Source organism: Pseudophryne corroboree, chromosome 2 (assembly GCF_028390025.1).
Source record: "Pseudophryne corroboree isolate aPseCor3 chromosome 2, aPseCor3.hap2, whole genome shotgun sequence".
Lineage (NCBI taxonomy): Eukaryota > Metazoa > Chordata > Amphibia > Anura > Myobatrachidae > Pseudophryne > Pseudophryne corroboree.
The window spans coordinates 414,206,233-414,232,022 of record NC_086445.1 but is presented as its reverse complement, the minus strand read 5'-3'; the positions used below and the strand labels follow the sequence as shown (position 1 = coordinate 414,232,022).

Genomic DNA, 25,790 nt, shown 5'->3' with positions numbered 1-25,790 from the left:
TTGGGGCCTAGTTTTTTAAGTGCCATTCTGTCTGCAACTGCAGTGCCACTCCTAGATGGGCCAGGTGTTTGTGCCGCACACTTGTGTCTCTTAGCTTAGTCATACAGCTACATCGGTGCAACTTTTAGGCCTAAAAACAACATTGTGAGTTGTTCAAAATAGACTGGAAATGAGTGGAAATTAATGTTATTGAGGTTAAAAATTACCCCCAACTTCTGTGATTTTAGCTGTTTTTATGGGGGGGGTTTCAAAAATCATCCAGATCCAAGACCAAAACCAAAACACGAAAGGGTGGTTTTGGCAAAACCAATCTAGATCCAAAACACGAGGATGGAACCAGAGCCAAAACACAAAACACGAAAAAAGCCCGCCGCACATACACACACACACACATATATATATATATATATATATATGTCCCAGGAGGTATGTATGTGGTTGTTTTGAATTATTGGTAGTGCTGAATCTACTTGCTACATATAGATAGATAGATAGATAGATAGATAGATAGATAGATAGATAGACAGTATATATATATATATATATATATATATACACACACACATTTATAGAGAACTTTACTTACAGAACACTTCCAAGTAAGTGGATTTAAATCCTATACCACCATATAAGCTTTTACCGTGCATTGAACCTTGTCACTTAGTTACATTGGGGATTGTTCAGCTTGGATCGCTCCTGCGATCCTAAGTGTAGTTTCACAATAATCGGAAAACTGCGCATGTGCAGGACCCATTCTGCACATGTGCAGAATGGGCCCTGTGATCGCATCGCAGTATAACTAATGCCTCTGCCTGATTGACAGGCAGAGGTGTTCAGGGATAGTAAAAAGGGTGGGGGCAGTCAGCTGAGGCTTACTCAGCTGGCAGACTGTGGGGAACATCGCGACCATCAGTCACAATGTTGATCCCAGGCTGCGACTCGGTCCCATCCTACTGCTTTTGCATTTTTAGTGTTTGAATTTTGATTGCAATCCTTACTGAATTAGGCAATTTACCATTATTTTAAATGACACATTTCTTAGCAGTCATACTAGGACTTTAAGTCACATCCTCCTTTTTTTAAAGCACTAATTTTAAAATGCTGTCACACCATGTCCTTCTGCATTACAATCAGACACCTTACTCACGGAGCTATTAGCTCCTGTATGGGAATTATGAGAGTATTTTGAAATGTTTGCTTAAATAAATGAGTGACTGAAGGTGCTTAGGGGAAATGGGGGCGGTCAGGTGATGACAGGGATTTCAGAGGTGGAAGGTGCCAGTGAAATTGATTAACACAGAAATTTGATTTGGTGCAACAGAACAGCACCCCCTGCCTTGTGGTGCTATGTGCGGTGTTGCATCTCCCTAGTTATGACACTGCTAACTACAGTATATATTGGAAATCAGAGAATGTGTTTGACACTATCACAAAACCAAAGGTTTCTGCATTGTGCATTAGCTACCATGATATTGTCTCTGAATAGTACCCACTATGAAATGGGGCTTGAATTAAAAGATCTCTCACAAGCAGAGCCCATTGACTTTATTTCTACCTTTATTTTAGTATCCATTTTATATATGCTTGGCCTATTTCACTCTCACTTATAGACATTGTGGCACCTTTAAGATAACTGACAATAATAATATTTTAGCCATAATACAATGCATAGTCGCCGCATTGAACATTAGCCACTAGAAGACAGTGTCTGCATTTTACACTAGATAGCAAAGAATGGTATTTGTATTGTATACTGGTGACAGGAATTGGATCAATGGATTATATATGGTGCAGAGAATGCATTGTGTTCGTAAAAGTGGCTGTGGACTGTGTGCACTGCAAATAAACACATGTTTCTGTTTATGGTGGAGGTAATACTTTATGCTGTACTTTCTTTTTACATATGATTTCAAATGAGGGATGGGTCTGTAGTTAGGACATAGTTCTGGGTCACGGCTAGATTTTGTATCACAACAATGCTGGTCAATGTGGTCGCTGGTTCAAAGGAAGCACTGTTAAATACTTAATTAAAGAAATCTGTCAAAAAGGTTTAGTATTGTGGGGTGAAACCATAAGGACCGGGAGCCGCTGAAGGTTTAAGACCTTTAATAGCTGCAAGGACCTCATCTTCTCTAATGTCAGCATTACATAGTCTAGGAAGTGAAGTGGCGACTTTTTTGAAAGTGTTAAAATAAGGGGGTTTGGAAAACATGTTCTTTTTTTATCTTTGTATTTCGGAGGAATAGTAGAAAGGTCCATGGAATCATAGTCATTGTTTATTCCACCACTAAGTTAATAATGAAGAGCACTCTGGTTGAAAAGTAAGGTCTTTGATAAATTCTACTCACATGCCGTATTTTCATGGGCTCGGAGGGTTGAGTGGTTGGTGGGGGGGGGGGGTTTGAACATTCATACATTGGCTCTCTCATGTATAAATTTCCCCTGTCCCATATGATTGATCAGGTTGAAGTCCTAGGTCCCTCTGTCACACACTTTCCTAAATGTAAAACTAATTAGTAAATTTTGATGAAATGGGAGTTGTTAGGAAAATGTTCTAGTTTTGTTACATTTCTCAGAGAACAGTACAGTATGTGCTGGAGGAGACACAATGTAATAAAACTTAATTTCTTCTCTATTTCTTGTATTTTTTTAATATAGATTAGGACTTTTTTGGTGTCTTGTAATCCATAGGAATTAAAGATAAGATGATAAATACCATACGTAACAGGGAGGAAAAGATATACTGTAATAAGAGATCAATTTTCACTGAAGAAACCCTCCCCAGCCACTAACCACCTCCTCCAAACAAAATTATCTGTTTTTATTTTTGTGTTTAGAAGTAGAAATTTCTTCCTATTTAGTCATCAAAGGAGGTTATAAAAACTCCTAGGTATTTTATCTTGTATTTTATGCTACTTACTTTTAGAAGTAGCTTGCATGGTTTCTTTTTTTTTTTTTTAAGGTGAGAGATGTAATAGTATTTACTATCTGTTTATAATGGGCAGGGAGGAAATATATTGGCCTGGTTAAAAGATATCAGTATATTATCTACAAAAATAAGTATTAGTGTCAGACTCAAATCTCTGCTCTGTGCACATCCACAGAACCTTAGATTAATTTTATGAAAGGTTATCAAGGCGAAGATCATAGGGGCAAAGGGAAATCTTACCAAGTCCCAGTAAATATTGGATTGTGTCCAACTCAGGACTATTAATCAATATTTTAGCCATGGGATTTGAATTTAAAGCCTGGACCACTGTGAGAAACTCTCACGAAATCCCAAAGACTTTGGTGTTTGAAACATAAATTTCCAAGATATTCTGTTAAATGCTTTTCTAGCATCTGAGGACAAAATATTGACAGGAGATTTTCCTTTTTTATGACCTGTGTAAGTTCAATTGCTCTTCCAGTGTTGTCCCAGCCTATCATCCTGGAATAAACTTCACCATGTTCTTTATTAATTATTTCAGGAAGGGCTTTATTAAGCTTCACATATACCTTAATCTCATTATTTAATAGGTTTATTTGTTAGGGACTTTAAAATTATGGAGGTGTCCATGGCAACTTTATGTATATCACAATATGAGCCACTAACATACATTTATGGAAAGGATTACCTTGAAGTATGGCAATAAATATGTAGTGGAGGAAGGGAGTGAGTATTCAAAAATAAATATTTACAGTAAACTGCAGAGAATCTAACTGGAATGAGCAAATAAGTTGATTTTATATATTTGATTACCTATGTGATTTATTTCATAGAAATGTTGCCATTAAGTTGGTTAGATACTAACTGATTGGACCTTTATCAGTAATGGGCCTGTTACACAAGCAGAAATGCTATTTCAGCTTGTTTATTCATTATTATGGAGCATGATAGGGCTGCCTACTATTTAGAAAATTAAAATTCTTTCTATAGGAGGGAGGTTAAGGGTAGCAAAGAGGGATCAGAGTTTATCCTTCCAGCATCGTCATACAGCGTGACCTTTTGCAGTGTGCATGTGTGAACTCAGGTCACACATGTTCAGTTAGCCATCCGACCCCAATTAATAATTAGACACCTAATTTAAATAATCTGGGCAGGCTTGACTCATGCATATTGTAATCCAAAGCAAAATCATTTCATTATCATCCACCATATTAATAATAATAATAATCCTCATCCACGTAATATGACTGGGATCAGAATTTACAGCTGGATTTGGAGGATGGTGATTGAAATAGGATTTTTCTAAATACATTTATTAGTTCTGCAAGTTGTTCTGTATTTGAAACACAGTTCAAGGTTCTGTCATGATGGTATAGATGTCCCGTTACTCTTACTAAAAAGCTTTCTGGGGTTACAAACAGACACTGGTGCTGTAACAAGGAGGTGGGCTCCACCATTATATATTTGGTGCGACTGCAGTCTCCTTTGCTACTTCTGGGACCAGGTGATAGCTATCCCTAAATCGATATTGGGCAGGGAGACTCCCCTGATCCCTTTTTCTGGCTCCTTAATCTGTGCCCTGGCCCTCTAGCAACTCATAAAAAGTCCTTGTTAAAGTTTCTTAAAAGTACTGCGAAAGCTGTGATCCCTGTTCGCTGGAGGACTACTTCCCACCCACCCACACACATACAATTAAGGACTGGTTTACCAAAATAAACTTGTAAATGTTTATGGAAGACCTCTGTGTGGTGCTGGAGAGAAATCAGGAGCTTCCTCCATTTGGCACCCATGGCTGGAGTTCAAGTCCTCAAGACCCTACCTAATGATTGCTGTCTGAGTTTCGATACCTTCTCCCTAAAAGGCCCTAATAAAGTAGCTGCCTCTGATGGCAACTGCCCTTCCCCATTTTTCTCTTTATTTGCATTGTTGCACTCTCAAATCCCACCCTCCTTTCCTTCCCTTCTTCCTGATCCCCCTCCTTTTGTTTGTTGTTCTTACCTTTGTTGGATTTTTGTTTCTAATATTTAGTCTGTATTGTATTGGATTATTTTGAAATTCTGCTGTTACATGTATCTACTTCTGTGACTAGTCTACTGTATGTTGTGTGTAGCTCTTATTTAACATTTCAATGTAGCATTTTTGCCTATTTTGTATGTGATTTTCAAAACAATAAAGCATATCATAAACTTTCTCGCAATTAGATAATACTTTAATGGTGATTAATTATATCTGCTGATATGGTAAAAAAGCAAAAAACAATAACTAGGGCTGTGCAGCTTCATTAATACAAATAGCCTGTCCATTTACGCAATCTATTTGTTTTAGTAGGGTTTCTATATGTAGTGACTGTGTACAACCACTTTTAAACGTATGGGCCATTGAAACACATGGGTCATTAAGATGAATAGAAATATAGGAAACTATTGGTCCACTAGTAATAGCACCTAGTAGCTGTATACAAAAATGTACTCTGCTTTGAATGCACAATATATATTCATAAGGAAGCATACTGTATAATGGAATTGGTGCATGTATTGCATTAGCGATATAATTGCACATTAACTTTAATGCTATTAGGTAAAAAGCCAGAATGCATCTTACTACATATCTAAGCATTATTAAATCGGGATGAGGTCAATTTACGTACAATCAAAATTCCGATGGTCAAAATCCCGACAACCATTGACTGACAGTCAAAATCCTGACAGGGTCAAACTTCCGACAGTTAAAATACCGACAAGGTCAAAATACCGACAGGTCAAAAAGTCGACATTAGTTTTTCATGATTTATTCATTGAAACTGATTTGTTAAAAATTTACCATCCCTGTGGACCTAGAGGGGGAATATAAAAGTGTCTCGAGTAGAGCCAGATTAAGCCTCTGGGGGGCCCAGGGCACTTAAGACAGAGGGGCCCTCTCCTCCATGTCAGCACCACACCCCTGGCTGTAAAATGTGAACTAATAATAAATATATACAGTATATATATATATTTATATATATATATATGTATATATATATATATAAAATACAGTGTATTCTAATGGCCCCACTCCTTTCCATATTGTGTGTGTATGTGTGTGTGTGTGTGTATATATATATATATATATATATATATATACTCTGTATATATTTATTATATATATATATATATATATATATATATATAATATACTATTGCACTTTGGGGAGAAGCACACAGGAGCTTGTCTAGTTTACCTGTTGAAAATACCACTAACTTAGAAGCTCACCCAGAGTGGGATATCGGTTTCTATATTTTCTGATTGGACCTTCATATATGATGGATAGAGGTCTCATTAGTTCATAAAATTGTTCAGCAAACCTGAACTATAGAATTGTTCAACAAACCTGAATATTCCTATGAATGTCATTTGGATTTATTATATAGCCGCACAGACCTTCCCTCTGAAGAAGTCCGTATAGGACAAAACGCATCGGGGTTGAAGAGAGAGAGAAATACCCTTCATAAAATCATTTGACACAATTTGTATGATCTGTGTATTTGAAAGGGTTATCTCTGTTTATGCTGAGCATGAAACGTGCTTTTAATAAATTGATATATTTGGTTGATTATATTGCTGGTATATTTGGAAAGTGATTATATAGCACCCTCTGATTCAGTTTGGAGGTGATATATATATATATATATATATATATTTATTTATTTTTAATAGGCTCTTTCCCCCTCCCAATAACTCATCACTTCCCCCTTATATAATATATTTTATGACACCCTCCCTCACCCTCACCCCTTATACTGTACAATATATTTAATGGGTTCACTCCTGACTCCTCATATATTTACTCTTCTCACCACAACCCCTTATATATTTAATAAACTTAATTAACTTATTTCACTCCCACCTTACAAAATCTGTTTAACAATTTTAACCCATCCCCCATATATTTACAGAATTAACTTACTGCACTCTGCTGAATGGTGTGTCCCACTCCCAACATTGACAGACAGCTTCAGCACAGGTGCACATGTTCAGTACAATTCTACTCTCCAGGGTCCGCTGCCGGCAGTAGCTGTTCCATCAGCTGCTGCTGGTCATGGAGCCTGGCGATAGGCAGAATCAACCCTGGGTGCTGAACAGCAGCTCTGGCTGGGGCCCCCATAAATCAGGGGGGCCATGGTACTTACCCCCTGGGGCCCCCCTTTAATCCGGAACTGGTCCCGAGTGCAGTGAGGCACCTCGCCTGAAGCATGGCGAGAGCAGCAAGCCATGCAAGGGGATGCAGTATACTTATACGGTGTCCATGTCAACCTACACATAAAAAAACAAAGAAAAACGTGTGTCGACTTTTTGACCTGTCGTATTATAAATGTTGGTATTTTAAATGACGGAATTTTAAATGTCAGGATTTTGACCTTGTCTGGATTTTGACCATCGGTCAATTGTCGGTATTTTGACCATCTGGATTTTGATTGTTGGCATTTCATACTAAAGTCATTAAATCTATTAAGATTTCAAATTGAAATACAGTACTATTTTTCACAATATTATATTAAGAAGAATTAAAGAAAAACTGTGAACCATGCTTTCAGTCCCTGGTTGTTATTCTAATACATACTGTATTCATTCTGAATGTACAGCATACAGTTCATCAGATTCCAATTTGACTGATGATCTCATCAGCAGAATACTGGTCCTCTGAGAATAGTTATGACGATATGCCTGCTATTATCACTAGGAATATATGAATCTGCACACTCCATCCAAATAGCAATTATTTATTTGAAATGTACTAAAATATTTGCTGAGGCAAGTGCTTCCACATTTTCAGAAGCTAAAATGAATGACATGACAACAAACTCTATTACCACATTTAAAACAGCAATTAAATTGACTTAAATGGCAAGCATGTAAGAATATGCCAGTAAATTTGATTTCACTAATGAAAATGCATTTGGCTGTTTCAAGTGCATATGTCTTAGTGAACTCACTAAATCTTTAAAAAATGTTTGCGTGTACTGCATTAATGACTTAAGAAGTTGAATATAGAAATAATAAACCATTCATTTAGAGTAGCTGAAGAATACAGTAATTTTGTTGTTATTATTATTATTATTATTAATATTATTATTAAAAAGAAAAACATTAATGATTTTCGATTTCAGCTTTGATCTTATGTTTACAGTTGTTCACAATAATAACATTAAAATAAAAAAATTTTAATTTAGATTTTCAGAACATATTGCCCCTTATGTATGAAAGCCTTAACAAGAGATAAAGTGGAAATGGATAAAGAGAGATAAATGACCAGTCAATCAGCTTCCTAACTGCCATGTCACAGACTGTGTTTGAAAAATGACAGGAGCGGGTTGGCTGGTAATTTATCACTCTTTATGTGTCTCTGCTTTATCTATTATTAAGGCTTAAAACATTTGGGCCCATTGTACTATAAGTATTTCCTTTGATTAAATCCATAACTAGGGAGGGGGATGCCAATGTATTCCCTCCTGAGACCCCTCAGCCCCACCCTAGTCCCTGCTCCTGTAGCCTTTTTCTGTAATAATTTCCTGTCACAGAGTATTGTAGTACAAACTGGAGCTCTCCAGGGACCAGGCAAGATAGATCCTCATTCTAGAAAGTTAAGTGCCAGTGGGGAGGTGTGAGGGGGGTATTGAAAATGTTTTAATATTATCTAGGGTGGTGGTGTTTTCATATTATGTGTGTTATATGGCAACCACTGTATTATATGGCAATCACTGCAAAGCTCTCTGCAGTGTATGGCGGTCACTGAAATACAGACATATGATGGTCACTGCAATTTTCTCTGCACTATTTTTTGGCACTGTGTAGTTCTATTCCTTATATGGTGATCACTGTGACACGTTCTGTATTATCTAGCAGTTACTACACTGCTCTCTGTATTATATGATGGGCACTACGATGCTCTCTGTATTTCTATAGCGGGCACTGCAAAGCTCTTTTATATGGCAGTCACTGTGATGTTCTCTCTATTGTATGGTGGTCACTGCAATGCTATGTATTTCATATGTGTCTTTATACAACTATCTTCAATATGCCACACAGCAGGAAAGGCCTGTAATGAGTGAGCTTACAGGTTCCATGTAACTCCGCTAGCATTGGAAGTCTTTTTTTTGCCAAAATGCTTCCTACTCGCAGCACAAAGTGACTACAGTTGGATGCACCAGGTGACTGTGCTTATTATTTTGATATTTGACACTTGTATATCTGTGTGAGATGTAGGGCCAAATGTAATAGAGTGAGAGTTTCTGAAAGTCAGAGATTTGGTAAGGTTTTTCAGTGTTTTTTAAAAGTGGCAATCATTTTCACTGCAAAACCAGGTGATCTTGCTGTGTAAATGATTGCCACTTTAAAACAAACTGCAATTACTTACCAAATCTCTCACTTTTTGAAACTCTCACTGTGTTGACATTGTTTTGCTTGTTTTACTATCTGGGGCCATTCAATTTTATTTTTTCCTGTGGGGTCCAATTTGTTTGTTTTTTTATTCCCATGGGAACCACTGTTTTCCCTGAGGGGATCAATGTGTTTTCATTTTTGGGGACAATTTAAAAAAAAAAGTTTTGTGTGCTCGTGATGGAGTTGCAGTACAGATTAATACACATGTATGGAGTGTATTAGAAATGTATTTAGTGTTTCTGGGTGGTTACAGGTAATTGGCTAATCAGGCACAGATTTAAGGTAGTATGGATATGGTATTGGTGTGACACAGGCATGTTGCTGAAAGTGGTTGTGTACAGAGATGCTGAATCACTCATGTTGGAGACCAAAGTCAGGTTATCTGCACCTAGCATAGGGTTGGTGCAGTTTTTATTGAAAAAGTACTTTAATTGAGGTAACACACTGTACATCAACAATGGGCTGGTGCAAGTGTTAGTGGTAGGATGGTGGGGTCTAAAGATGCACAGAGCATCTGTACAGACTGAAAGTGAGCATCTCAGTCCTTGGACATTAGGATGTATGGATGTATACCAGGGAAGGGATTAGCAGCAGCATTAGCATTTAATCACCTATGCAACTGCAGCAAAAAAGGCAAGGAATGGCATAACGGGATCCAACTTGGATCAGTCCCTCTGAGGAAGTATCATGAATCCCCCCCAACAAACCCTAACCCCTCAACAGACCCCACATCCAATAGGGCTGCTTCCAAAAATTTCCTGGACTAGTTTTCCATCCCAATTCACCGCTGGTGTTGCTTTACAATGTATGGAGGCCCAAATACCCTGGGTGCTGAAAATGGATGTATAGTTGTCTGATATACTGAAACTCTGGAGTGACACTCCAGTGGGCTGCGAGCAGAGAGGTGGTACTTGGTCAGGAAGTAAAAGCAAATAGACAAGTCATTAGCTGAGGGTCTCTTCAGTGCCATCAGGAGGCATCCAGCACAAGGTTCAGGGAGGACTGGAGTCTCCAACTGCATTATCCTCAGGGAAAAGTGGGTGACCCATATCTGTCGGTTTATCTGTCCTGTGAGGGTGTATGTCTGCCCTATTATTCTGACTCCAATCCAGTGTCAGAAAGTCTGTCAGTCTGTTTCCCAGTCCTATAAGTAAGTTTGCCTTTCTGACACTCTATTTCCCAGTCCTATCACTTTGTTTGTCTCCCAAGCTTGTGTGATTGTCTGTCCTGACATTAAATCTACACAAGCTATGTTGTTTTTATGATGCAGGGTAGCAGAGCCCAAATGTGGGTCTATACGTCAATTATAGATGTAGCCATGTGCATCTTACTGCAATGCAGCATGTTGCATCATGGCACACTTGCATGGCATACCAGGCTGTGATTATTCACAGCCGGGGATTGCTTTATTAATTCCTTTTTGGAATTAACATGCAGCAAGCCATGTTGCAGTATGCTACATCGCAGCAAAGATGAGCATGGCTACATCTGTATCTGTACATGTTATTAAGTAAGTAATAATGACTATACTTGTAAATGTGTAAGTTTACAGTATGAAACAACTCACACATTCTCGTTTGAAAACAGTAAATCAATAGCATTTTACTTGTAATATAACAAGTGTAGGATTCAGAAGTGCACACAAACCACATGCAATGCCACTATTTGCGCAGTTGAGCAATTATTTTCTACTCCGCATGTGCAAAATATTCTTGAAACCCATATAGTACAGTACATGCATTATCCTGAATGTATGCACAAATGTGCTATTGCATATAGGAAAGCTGGTAATAAAACATGATAGGCAAAGTGATGGCATTCTGGAGCGGTGTCTGGGCGTTGGCCTAAAGTGAGAGCAAAAGATCCTCCATATGGGTATTTATGTGAGTCTCACAGATGTGTCATTGCAAGTAGGCTGTGTTCTCAGACTCACAGTTGCTTCCAAATAGGCCATAGAGTCACTGCATATATCATAGATTAGTGCAAGTGTCAAAGGTGATCACACTGGTAGACTGTCTAGAATCATCGGCTGTGCTACTGCGTGCAAGGGCATAGAAGTGGGCATCTCAGAGCTTATATATTCAGGATCACACTAGTACACAAGGGGAAGGCTAAACCTAGCATTTGCTTATTATTGTACCTGTGACTCCGGCAATGGGCGCAAGACCGGGTGCAGCAGTATGTCACTCTGAATCAGGCCCAGTGTGTGATGGATGCAGTTACCTTCAGCTGCAGGTAAAATATTGTTTTAAATACCTCAATATACTGTGTGAATAAGCAACACTTAGAGACTCATCCTTGCATATTATATATGTAGAACAATTTAACTACAAAAAGTTTCTATTTTGAGATTATTGCAGCAGGTTTTATTTTTTTTTTTTTGCTGTGTTCCTAAATCAAGTTTTTGGAAACCTTACTTATTGTAGATCAACTACGTCTACATGACCCTTCTCATTCTTGCCAAAGGCCCCTTCAAGCAACGAGTCATACATGCTCAGTGCCAATCTGGCTATAAGTGTTAGGCATTTTGGTATGCATGCTCAGTGCAAGAAATATTTATTTGTGAGGGTGGGGAGTGGACCTGCAAAATGTGTTTACATCAAACTCTTTGTGAGCCCCACTATGTTAAAAAAACAGATACTGTGGGCCAGATGTAATACCGCTTGAGTTCAGCAGACTTGCGAGATGCCGGACGAGCGCTGACGTTTTTTTAAAGGGGCAATCACTTACAAGTCTGTGTACAGCCGGAATCCTGCATGGCCACCGAACTTAGGAGTCATTACATCAGGTCCTGTATGTTATAGTTGTAATTTACAAAACATCTGGGTCCATAACAAGCATTTGTATCAAAAAGTCCAAAGGTCCATGTAAATCACAAACATTTAATTTGCATCAGAATGGCATCTTACAGTACATCTTAGACAATCATTCGAGTGTTTGAAGTCCTAGTAGAGAACTTGGTACTATTGAACCTGACTTAGAATTATGGCAACAATACAAAGTCACATTTTAGTTCTTACATTGCTCATGACTTTGTTTATGATAATTGACACTATAAAATAAGTTTATTTACTAAACTTCTGCTGTTTAAACTATTTGGGATTTTTATTTTCCCAAATAATCATAGGTTTTAATTACATGCATAAATCTAAAATATTTCAACAACTTTTTCAGCTGTGCTATACTATTACAAAGCTTAATGAGAATCTGGGGGTATATTGTGTATATTAAATATTCACTTTTAATTTTGTTTTACCATAATCAGCATGCTCACCGTGTACTTCTAAATCTGTTTTAATTAGCTTTTTTTTGCATAAATTTGCAAACTGAACATTGGTTAATACATGAAATGCTCCATATTGAGACATTTGAGATTATAATTATTCATAAATTAAAAATAAAATAGACTTAAATGACAATTTATGGCATATTTAACACAGTTTTTATTTTCACGTTATATTTTTTTCATTGTACTTACTATAACAATATATTAATGTATACTCATCATATGTAGTTTTTAAATATTTGACTTTAAGTAAAAGGAAGGCCTAATAGCTCTTTACATGTTTACCAATCTTGAAAAATTCAACTGTAAAATCCTTTCCTCACTACTAATGTATTATTTAATTGGCTACTGCTATTGGTTGTAGAGCAGAGGTTCTCAAACTCGGTCCTTGTGGGCCCACACAGTGCATGTTTTACAGGTAACCCAGCAGGTGCACAGGTGTATTAATTACTCACTGACACATTTTAAAAGGTCCACAGGCGGAGCTAATTATTTCACTTGCGATTCTGTGAGGAGACCTGCAAAACATGCACTGTGTGGGCCCACGAGGACCAAGTTTGAGAACCTCTGTTGTAGAGGGTGCCCAAAATCCAGGAACTCTAATCATGTCCCAGTATTCTGAGATTTTCCTTCATTTGCAAGATATTTATTAACATCACAATGAGCATGTTCTTATCAGTACATGGGATCTTTACACGCTCATTAAAATGACGTAACTGTGGTCAAGAAAGTTCGGGGCGTGTACAAAGCATCTGGGCATGGCAGGGAGTAACAACCACACCCCTTCAATGGAGCAGCGCAGCATGTTAGGAAAGCCCAAGTATTCATAACACAGTGGGATCACACCTACTGTATCACCTAATAACAAAGTTTCAACAAAGATACCCTGATGCAGGCCCTACCACCTAACCTAAAAAAGCACTTCTAATTTGAAATCTCCAATAATCCTGTACATCAGTGTGTATAATATATAGTAATGGAGGATAAGGGTACAAGCGACCAATGGTGTCAGTCTGAACTGTTCAAACTGGCACCATTGGTCGCTTGTACCCTTATCCTTATTGTACCTCTCTCAGTAGCCAACCAACACTGTATATTTAAGGGTCAGCTGACACCCAGTAAATTGGGAGTGTCATTTTAAGTAATTATTTAATTGCTGTATAAATTGGACTGGTAGATACATTCTCACAAAGTGGCGCAGCATCTCTTGTATGTATGTATGTATGTATATATATCTATATATAGATGGAGCCCTCCTCATCTATCCCTTTAATAGGATTACTTGAGCCAGGGCAGTCGGATTTAATCCCCTGCTGTAATGAATTAATCCCCTGCTGTATTGTTCTCTCTGTATTGTATACACAGTATTGTATTATAAAGTTAACATTAATATCAATTTCAATTTTTTTTGTTATAAGAAATAGGGGGGAGGGGCTATTCATTTGGGTTTCCCCAGGCCTCTAGGGAACCTGTATCTGTTTATTGTCTCGGTGAAAGGTCTACCTTTAAATAATATGGTTTTCAAACACACTGAATAAAATGTTTGAAATAAATGTCATGACTACAGAGAGAAAGCAAGTTCATCGCTTCTGTATTTCTTTATCTGTGATATTGGCAGAGATTATATTTCAATATTTTCAATACATCCCACAGATTTCTTAAGATTTGTAATAAATATTGAAATGAACCAGGCTGTCGTGAATACTAAGTAAGACAAGCGTTTGTTGGGGTGAAAGAGAGAAAGAAATGCTGAAATAAATGCTTTTGTCCTCAGGTTGTATCGGTTTTCTTCTCTTGTCAATCACTTCATTATAAGGCTGACAGGTTGCACTTGGACAGAGAATTAGGTGTGTGGCTAGGGTCTGGTAAGCCTAATTGTCGATAAATAAAAGAAAATTCCCCAGCATGATGGAAATGAGAAAAAGTAACTGAATGCACAATGTTTTGTTTTCCATCTATCAGCCTTAATTTCTAGGTAGGTGACTGACAGACAGGACCAGATTTAACCCTTAAAGCTTTTATCCGTGTTCTGGCTAGGGGACTATTTAAAGAAAGAAATAAGTACCAAAAGCTATTGTTAAATTCTCTATAAAGAGAAAAGGCAATAACAATTGAAATAGGTACAGTATTATATGTGTAGCTTTCCCAAATATTGGCAATGGAGAAGAGAAGAAAAAACACTCTATGGAGTAGAGAAGGTGAAGACATCCCAAAAAGTACAATCATACAGATGAAAAGAAAAAAGGTAATGCTAAGGATAGTTTATATAATATAATCAAGGGATTATATAAGACATTGGGCAGGATGCATCAACACCAAAAATGTGTCCAAACCTGCGAAAATGAAACTGGGAAGTCCTAACACTGTTATCGGGAGAGCTGTCCTTTGCATAAATCTACATGCATATAGCATTATCAAAGACCAATATACATGTGATCAGTAATATACATGCGATCAGTGGCAGGATGTATTGCATTAAAAATGCAATGTGAGATGTAGAGGAGGACAGAGTGGGAAAAAGGCTGTAGAGAGACATGGGAAAACGGAGAGAAAAAACTAATCCAGGCGGGAACAACATCTAGTGTGCAATAAGACTCAAGGCTAACTTGAGGGCAATTCCAGAATAGCAGCCACACAGAGGCACCACCCCATAGGGGCACAGTGCAGCAGCCACTTAGACTAATCACTGGTGCTGACCATCAATTCTAGATTCTGGCTCAGGCAGTGCTGGGATCTGATGCTGCTTGGCCGTGACCCATAATAGGTGCCATGGCTGCATGACAATGGCGTTTCTATAGACACAGGCCCGTGGGTACCATATTTGAATACTTACCTTTCCGGAGTCCAAGGTTGGGTGCTGCATTCATGGCAAAAATCACCACCAAATGTCCACCGTGCATGCGCAGTACTTAAAATGGTCTCTGGAACATGGCGTGCACCATGTTTCTGGAGACCTGTTCAGTAGACTCCGACAAACTCCTTTGTTGAAATGCCCCTGCTGCATGATGTCATGGAGGGAAACCATAAGTTTGAGTGGGGTAGTTTGCATACATAATGAAGGACTGTCTGAGTGTCCTGACTCTTTCACATCATATAACACAGCATCTCATGCTGTGCAGGTCTGACACTCCCCAGCCTGTCCCCGTTAGAGTGTGCACTGGGAGAGGAGTTGGAGGAAGGTGTGAAACTAGAGGATAGTGAGTAGTGATTTGGAGTGTGCTATATACTGTATACTATTCAAAATGATCTTGTGGTTTCTATAAAAAATGTTTTGTACTATTGAAGATTTTCTTTATCATATGCCTCCTATTTTAAAAGTCTTAAGGGATTAGGTTTAAGGGATTATTTATTAAGATTTCTTTCTATAACATTATGTAGAAACTGCTATTTACTTTAGTTTAATGCAGGAAAAGGAACAGAAATCTCCTGCAAAATGCTCATTAGCATTGCAGACATCAGTTACCATTATTATCAATGGGGTGTATGGTCTGACCCCTATGTACCAAACTCTTAAAAACCAAAGCTTCTTAGAGATTGACCCCACTGGTTTACATCATCCTCAAATGGAGTATAACGCTTTATGCATATGGAGGCATTCTCAAAAGAGAGGGATCTTAAGATCCATCTCCCAAAGTCTCCTACTGGCTACGCTAACTGACACATGCATAGGGTCAAGTTAGGTACACACTTGTCCAGATCTACAATATGACTTCTGACTTGCCAGTTGGGCAGATATTGGTAGAGTGTGTGTGCTCACAAGACCTCTGGTTTTATCCAATCATGGTTATCTGACCATGTCAAGATTTTTAAATATGCTGAAAACTCAGGAGACCCAATTGCCAATCACCCGACTAGTATAAAAGTATGTATGCTCATGCAACTGGTTTGTCCAATTTTTCTCCCAATTCATCCCACAAGCAGTGTGTGAACGGCAGTTGGTCTGTCAAACATTGGAAGAGTGTCTACAGTGACATGATCCTTTAAGCACATAGTTTCAGCAGATGCATATTGGAGATCTGCATCAAAACTGGAAGTGTGTGTATGCATAGATCTGGTGTTGTATCTACGACGTAGCAATGTGTCATCAGTCTGATCTGGAGTTAGAATCCTGGAGGATTGGACTAGTGTGTTCCTAGCTTCAGATTCTCAGGAGGAGTCTTTTGAAAATGGGAAAGACTCTACAGGGACAGTGGCTATAACTGCAGTACTGCTGTCCCTGTGATTTATATTTAGTACATAGAAGGAAAACTTTTGTTAACAATGATAATGTCTGACTGTTAATTAGGCCCCTAGTGCTGCTCTAATTTCTGTCTTGTTTTTTTAGTTGTAGGGACATACCAGTTTTACCAACACATTATCTATTATACAATTAAATAGAAATGTGTTGTTTTAACCTGTGAGGGGCCAGTGTGTGTGCTGTATTTTTTCTGTAAGAGCACTTTTTTTTTGCATTCCCTGTTTGGGAAGAGAGTGTTTTTATTTTCCTGTGAGGACCAGTGTGTGTGTTTCATGTTTCTGAAGGGAGGGGGATTTAGTTGGATTTGAGGGGTAGGTGATACAAAAATTCTTATACACAGTGCTAGTAGACCTGGGGCCCTGATAAGACTGGAAGGTTTGATTCACAGATATAAAATACAATGTATAATGAAATAACAACAACACAAATGTACTGCAGTAAATTTCCTCAGAAAACATGATGTAGAGCTAGTTAGCAGCATAGGCGGAAGGCTGGTTTCATGCTAATGCCTACAAGTATTATTGCAGTGTCACATTTTTTGTAGCCCTTTTGAAAAATTGCTGCTTGACAGTTACAATCTGTCATGATTTCCCACTGGCAAATGGCCTTTTTAAGAATCTATTATTAAAATTTGTTAATGTTTTATGTATTTAAATGTTTCTTTCTGACATGTTAAGATGTACAAAATTGCTGGTCATATGTCTTCTGCTGCTTGACTTGTTCTAGCATTGGCAGGGAATAGTTCTTGAGTATCACTAATCATATAAAACAAACATTAAGTATACATCAGGATGGTCAAATCACTATTTAATAGTATAGTACTGACTACGCACACTGCACTTAATCTAAGAGTGTTTTGTTTGAATGTAATATAAAGTAGAAGCTAGGTACATTATGTTTATATTGTAAAAATTATAATTATGTAAAAAGTTGACTACCAGAGAGGTTTTAGATTTAAATTACTGTTTAATTGACTACAATATAAGAACATTTTTATCAAAGTTATAGCGGCAGATTACCTTCTAAATCTCTGACTTCTCTTTCACAGAGACTGCTGCTATACAGACAGCAGGAAAAGAGGGCAGGAGAAAAACAGTTGTATAATTTAGATCTTATTGAGCAAAATTGCCTATTCATCTGTACAACGTACTGTATGTAGGTGTTGTTGTTATAGGCTGATTTGGAGATGGGGTGCTTAGTACCCTTCCACTAAATTTTATAGTTTACTCAGGACTTTGATGGCTCAGCCCAGAAATACATGCAAAATATTTTCACATACTGCATTTTAATTAAGTGATTTATTGAGTAATAGGATGGGAAATATGCCAGTGGATATATCTCAGTATACTAATAAAATGTAGTTTAAGAAGAAAAAAAATCAAACTATACAGTATTTAACAGAACACATACAGAATGATTTTTATATGATAAATAATCATAGATGCTATTCCGTTGTTTCTTTGTTTTTGTGAAAAATATAAACCGTTTTTTTCCCCTTCATTTTATGATTCATTTAGGAAACAGAGGATGCTATAGCAGCTAAGCAGCCACATGTGGAAGGGATATTGTCTAAGGGATATCAACTGCACACAGAGAAATCCACTTCCTATGCTTTAAAGGTAAATGTCCAAATATTATTGATTTTGTGTTCTTTTTATCACTTTCCATTTAAATGTTTCATATGTGTGTAACAGGGGTGTAATTAGATCTTATGGTGTGCCATCCCATCTAACCAGTCCGCAACTCTGGTTTATCTTAAAAGCTACACCAATCTAAGGTCCTGCTTAAATCAATACCCAACACGAACACAATCAGCAATCTGGTATAAAGGCCTGCACTGTAAATGCATTCCCATCTTTCCTCAGTGGCTGATTACTGAATAAGTAAATAAATATGCAGCAAGAGGGTTCTGTAGCTACATGTTTTCTGGGTTTTGGAAATGCTGTGACTGTAGTGTCTGTAGAAACGCCGCTGCCTCATTTTTAACAACTTACCATTAGAATATTACTAAAGTTTCATATTGTAGATTGCTGAGGTCATAATTGCTGCAAAGATGATTTATCTGAATGCAAGCTCCTGTCTTTCTAATGTGAGGATGCTAATTTATATTTGCATTACAGCAACACTGGATCGACACTTGAAAAAAAAATTCTCTTTAAATGGAAAATAAGTTGAAGATTTATTCAATTATGCTAGCAAAAAATATCATAGCTGATGACAAAAGAAGCTTTTTAAAAATATAATTGTGGTAAAATGAAAATTGATTTATTTTTCTGTGAACCCGACATATTGGAAACAGATCATTCAGGGGCAGAATCCTATCATTTACATCATATATTATAAAAGGCTAACATTTCTCTTCACCTCTGTTATGTGCGCCGGCAGCCACTAGAGGGCGCCCAATGGAACAAATGACTCCTTTGTGTGCTGCAAGCTCTCACAGGTGAAAGTGATACAGTAAGGAGATGTTACAGACTCCTAATCTGCTTCTAATATTAATAATACCGATCTGTCTGTTTCACAAATACTGCATACAGAGAAAGGGTGTTGGGGAGCGAAAGATTGAGGGTAATGGCAGATAGGGACTGGAGGGGTGGAGAGTGAGGTAGGGGCAGATAAGGACTGGGGATAAAGAGAGGGTTTGAGGGTTGGGGCAGATAGGGATTGGGGGTGAGAGTGAGGAGGGAGGGGTTGGGGTAGATAGGGAGAGTGTGGAGTGGTAGGGACAATGTAGAGAGAGATGCATTTTTTTCAATATAGTATTTTATATATATATACATATATATATATATATATATGTATATATTAGTGATGAGCGGATTCGGTTTTACTCGGTTCTCAAAACGCCATCTTATTGGCTATCCAAAACACGTGACATCCGTGACCCAATAAGATGCCGTTTTGAGAACCGAGTAAACCGAGTAAAACCGAATCCGCTCATCACTAGTATATATGTAATGCTAACCATGCTCCTCACCTCTGTGAGAGCGCAACGTTCGGTACACACACATACACACTGCACCCTGCATCATATACTGCGACTATATTCATTACACCCCCATCCTCTTCCATATTCTGCTCCTCCCACCATATACTGCCCCTATATATGCACTGTACCACGATACAGGGCACCAACTCCTCCATACACTGCTCCTGCCATATACTGCCTTATAGATACTGCATGCTGGCAGAGGGGTGGGGTCCTGTACTTGCCCCTCCCACACCCCACACAGGCGATGCCCAGACCCCTCCAGCCAGCTGCTGGTGGCTACTTGCCTCATCTACCCCGAGACTGGCTGGGAGCTGTGCAGGGACTGGTGAGCTTACACTGCCAGTACTGGTGCATAAAGTGCTGCATCATTATAGCCTGCCCATTACAGATATACAGACAGGGGTGTTTTAAGAGAGGAGGAAACCCACGTGCAGTCTCTGTCTTGGACCCCCTCCTCTCTGGCAGCAGTAGACTCTGGCATAATGCTAAAGTCTACTACGCATGTGCAGGTCTCCGGGAACATGGCGCCCGTGCCTTGTTCCTGAGGACACCTTCAGTGCACATGCGCAAATCACTCAGCGGATATTTTCCGAGTGATTTGTGCCCGCACAACAGGGACGCTGTCATGGGACTCCGGAGGGGTAAGAGTAATGTATGGGTGCAGTGTGTGCCTTGTGGGCCCCCTGGACCCAGGGGCCGTGTGCACTGCACCCATTATAGAAAAGCCAATGTATAGAGAATCTATATATAGAAAAAGAAGATGCGCTCTTCACCTCTATGGTGTGCCAGAGGCACACACCTACAGACATGCACACGTACGTAGGTACGTACGTACGTACGTACGTACGTGCCTACACACACACACACACACACACACACACACACACACACACACACACCTGATCAGTGTGACTGAGCCCTGGCTCCCAGCAACAGTTCCAGAAACCCAGCAGCTGTGAGTAGCGTAATGGGCCTGATTCATAGGTGGATGCAATTGGAAGCAAGCTGATGATATTTTTAGTCGGCACATACTTCCTAGTCGCACTGCCATGCATTTCAATGGGAATCGCTGGGGGGCACAGAATTAATTTAAACTTAGAGAGAGACAATTTCAGTGGGCATTTCTGGTTGGTAATAAGGCAGTGGCTAGCTAGTTGTGAGTGTGTCGAGGCCAGCAACTGTTGCACTGGCTCTAGCAATTATGTTCTGATGGACATAGGGCTGCTCTTATGTTTGATGGTACAGGTTGAGTATATCTTATACAAAATTAAAAATCCCACATATAACTCCCGCACTCCAGTGGTCCCAAATGGGGGTTAGCTTGCTCCCGTGCCTCCCTCTGGGGACAACACCACTGATACAGCTCAGAATTGATGAGGCGGCACTTGGAGACTGATAATTTCAATAACAGTGCGTATTAAGTTTGTTGATGTTTTGGGGATGTACTCCCTTTCTTCATACCCCAAAATGTAGGATTTTGGATAAGGGATACTCAACCTGTATGACGATGTGCAATCAAGGGTGCAACTTTTAATGCAAGGTGGCTGACTAAAGCTGCAGCCAATGGGCATCTCTGTATGAATTTCATAGGCTGTAGTATTAGCATAAAGACACAGTTGGGACTGCATCAGCGTCCACCTCTGAATCAGGCCTCATGCCCCTGACTACATTAATGTCCACTTCTGAATCAGGCTTCATGTCCCCAACTACATTACCATCCACCTCTGAATCAGTCCTCATGTCCCTGACTACATTAGCATCCACCTCTGAATCAGTCCTCATGTCCCTGACTACATTAGCATCCACCTCTGAATCAGTCCTCATGTCCCCAACTACATTACCATCCACCTCTGAATCAGTCCTCATGTCCCCAACTACATTACCATCCACCTCTGAATCAGTCCTCATGTCCCTGACTACATTAGCATCCACCTCTGAATCAGGCCTCATGTTCCTGACTACATTACCATCCACCTCTGAATCAGTCCTCATGTCCCTGACTACATTACCATCCACCTCTGAATCAGTCCTCATGTCCCTGACTACATTAGCATCCACCTCTGAATCAGGCCTCATGTTCCTGACTACATTAGCGTCCACCTTTGAATCAGGCCTCATGTCCCCACCTGGACTAGTTGAGCTATAGTGTCTCTCACTCCTCACACTCATATATTTTATGAACCACCCAACCTGGAGAATGTTCCTTGTGAGCTATGCTGAGAGTGTGTAGGCATTAAGTGATATGTGATATAATCAGCAGACACCAACAATATAACATTAAATTTGAGCCAAAAAGTTTCATGGCAGGAAGCTTTTCTCAAGTGTTTTAGTGAAAAATTCATACAATTGCATTTAAGGTTGAAGAGGGTTTTCCAATAAAGAAAATGTCTGAAAGGAGATTGTCTCACACATTAACCCTGAGCACAAGAAGCACACAAAGGGTCATCAGTAAGTTTTTAGTTTTGGGGAGCCAATATATAATTTAGTTTTGGTGCCCGCTTATTTTATGTGCTTCGTGGTTAATGAAATACACTTTCTTCATAGACCTATTATGTTGTATTGCTACAAATAAAGACAAACTATTTTTTCAGCATTTTGATATTTGTTACTTTATTTCACTTTTTAGATCCTATGAAAGTATATGGCAGAACTTTGTGTTTATTCAAAGAATTAGTTTGAATCACATACTAATCACATCCGGACTATAGGTCTACCTATAGGTCTACCATGAAAAGGTCAACAATCATTAACAGCCAGTAATGGTCAACATGGTCAAAAGGTCTGCATGTAAAAAGTCGACAGTGCTTTTGGTCGACAGGTACAAAAGGTCGACAGGTTAAAATGGTCAACCCACATATGGACGACAAAGCTTTTTGGTGATCTTAGCATTTTATTAAACATTTTCATACTTTACCAATCATGTAGACTACAATTGGGAATAGCAACCTGCGAGGTACCTTGCTGGAAACATGGCGAGTGGACGCGGTACACTAATTGGGGTTCCATGTGTTTTCATAGTGAAATCAACACCAACAAAATGTTAAAATGCTGTGCTGACCTTTTTTGTGTCTACCTTTTCATGTGTCAACATTTTAACCCTGTCAACCTCTCCAACTGTCTACCTTTTTCATGTTGACCTAATGACCCTGTCAGCCTTTTGACCCGGTATGATGACCATTAGTGGTCAACATAATGACTGTAGACCTTTTGCTTGTAGATATAATGATCCACACCCATAGGAACTGCCATAAAATACAGAGAACATTTTTATGACCAAAATACATTACTACGGGCCTAATTCATACATGATCGCTAGGGTGTGTTTTTTGCATCCCTGCGATCAGGTAGTCACCGCTTACATGGGGAGGGGGTAGTCGCTGTGCAGGGGTGCGATCTCATGTGCAGAGAGCTGCACAAACAAAAGTTTGTGCAGTCTCTGCACAGCTCAGGACTTACTCTTCCAGTGCGATGATCCAGCCAGGAACTGACATCATGAACCCCCCCTTCAAACGGCTGGTCACGGCTGCATTTTTCTGGACACTCCCTGGAAACGGTGGGGTGACACCCACAAATGGCCTCTTCCTGTCAATCTTGTTGTGATCGCCAGTGCAATCGCTTTCTTCATTCGTTCCATCGCTGTCCGGCGATCCCCGTCACCGTGGAGCGATGTGTCTGTGCATTGCGGTGCATACGCATGCCCAGTTCTGACATGATTGCGGCACTGCACAAAAATCTAGCATGCGATCAGGTCTGAATGACGCCCTGAGAGCATACTATTTACTACCATACAATACAGATTGCATCCTAGTAAATTACCACACAATACAAAGAGCATTCTAGTGACTGCCATACAATACAGAGAACATTCTTATTACCACAATACAAAACAGAGAGCATCCTAGTGGCCACCATACAGTAAAGAATTTTTTTTTGAGTCCGTAATACAATACACAATTACTTTTTTTTATCCCATGTCCTTATACTCATTAATTCCATCATCCACATTAATTGATCAATTTATCTTCATTTATTTCAGTCAAATTCATTAAACCCCTTATTGTCTCCCTTCAGCTAATCAAAAGATCCTCATTAATTAGATAATCTTTAACCCTTAATTTACTGAATTAAAGCATAAACACCTTCACCATCATAATAAAATTCACACATAACTATCCCCTTATATACTTATTAGGTTCCCTCAACTTTAGCCATTGCAACCTTCCTGTTAGGACTCTGGCCCTCATTCAGCAAATCTGATGATTATCTGGAGACTGCATGTGTGCTGTGAATGCATTGCACATGCGCAGGCTCAGTGAGATGCGATGGCAAATTGACAGGAAGTGACCATTTGTGGGAGACGACTGCATCCGCATTATTCTGAGTTGGTCAACCCCAACTATCAATGGTACTTGGTTTTGGCATTTGGATTGCAATTTGCCAATGCATATGCAAAGTTGTGATCGCATTGGTGGGTGTCTTTTACCATTTCAGGGTGGCTCTTCACAAATGATTTTTAGCAGTAGCAGTTTTGAGAGATTCGCAATTTCAGCCTCAATAGTGATCCATGCTGACTCTCCCCCTCTGTTCTGTTTGACCTGTGTAGTACTGATGTGCACCAGCAGAGGCGGCTGTCTGGAATTAGCTCCTTCTGCTTTAGACTATCGACCTGCTAGGAGTTAATGTGCCTAATTAGTGGCACCTGTGGTGCAAGTACTTAACTCATCTCCTTGAAACACTGCCCCCCTTTCCCCAATCACACTTACCTGTTACAGATCTGACTTTTATCTCTGTATTGATGCCACTGTGCAAGAAGTACCTCCCGTGGAATAACTGCCAGAGAGGCATTGTGGCACATAGTGCATGTGCCACAATGCCTCTCTGGTAGTGCATGGCTCCTACATGAATAAAACTAATGTACTGTATTTCATCTGGGCGGCCACAATCCACCTTCCCATTTTCCTATTTTCCCAGCTGCTTCTGCTTGAGTTAGAAAACTCAATGTGAAAACAAAATATTAGGTGGCCTCTCTCAGCTGCATGCATTGATTGGTATCTCTCTCGAATGTTTGTACAATGCTGACACTTTGAATTTTGGCACTTCCCTCATTCCTGCCTCTGGAGCCATTCTTACACACAGCTCTATATTCATGTATCTGTACAAATAGAAGGTAAAGGTCTACCCATTATTGTTCTTTTGCTGATTGTGTCAATGTAATAGGGTAGTCATAGCAAATACTGTATATACCATGGCTGTGCTGTCATTAATATAAGCTGTATTATTATTTATTTCTTTATTTATTTATACATTTGCTTTTACAGTACAAATGATTAATTTATGCAACAGTAGTTATCTTACTTTTGATTCAGAATAATGAATTGTTGAAGTACATCCTGTTAATATACTGTATGTACTCTAATAACAATGAAAGTTCAAAATGCACAGTATATCAAACAGTAGAGAGTTTATAAAGGAAATAAAAAAAAATAACATTGCTGAGTTAAAGGAAACAAGTGAGAGAAGATTCTCTTTAGTTTTCTGACATATATAATTTGTTCCTTGTCTAGCTCATATTCTAGCTGGGTGACCTTCGGGAAGTTACTTCACCTCCCCAAAACAACCTTTTAAAATAAAGCAATGCTTCTAGCAATTCTGAGTTTGCACTGAAGAATGGATTTGGCATGTGCATTTTAAGTTAGAATAGTCAATTTCAAGCTTACCTCTATTGTTTGACATATAAATATTCTTTTATTCCACTGAAAGGCACTTTTGATTTGTGTCTAACATCTAAAAGGCAATGCGAGTGTCTGTTGCCTCGCTTTGTTTTTATGGGCCCAGGAGGAAATATTTCCTATCTGACTATGAGCCATGACATATACAATAGTTATGGATTGGTATTCAATCTCAGCTGACTGTCTATGATAAAATGCCA

At 39.0% G+C, this 25,790-nt stretch overlaps 1 protein-coding gene across 12 annotated transcripts in view; it reads left to right on the top strand.

The window, feature by feature from the left end:
• DMD (dystrophin) overlaps positions 1-25,790 on the top strand; it is a 3,641,189-nt gene that overhangs the window by 2,216,456 nt on the left and 1,398,943 nt on the right. For all 12 annotated transcript variants that reach the window (XR_010221499.1, XM_063953479.1, XM_063953476.1 and 9 more), the window contains one exon: positions 18,387-18,488. Coding sequence is in view for 11 of the 12 variants with exons in the window: in XM_063953479.1 (XP_063809549.1) it covers positions 18,387-18,488 (102 nt within the window). In the remaining variant the exon portion in view is untranslated. The remainder of the gene's footprint in view (positions 1-18,386; positions 18,489-25,790) is intronic.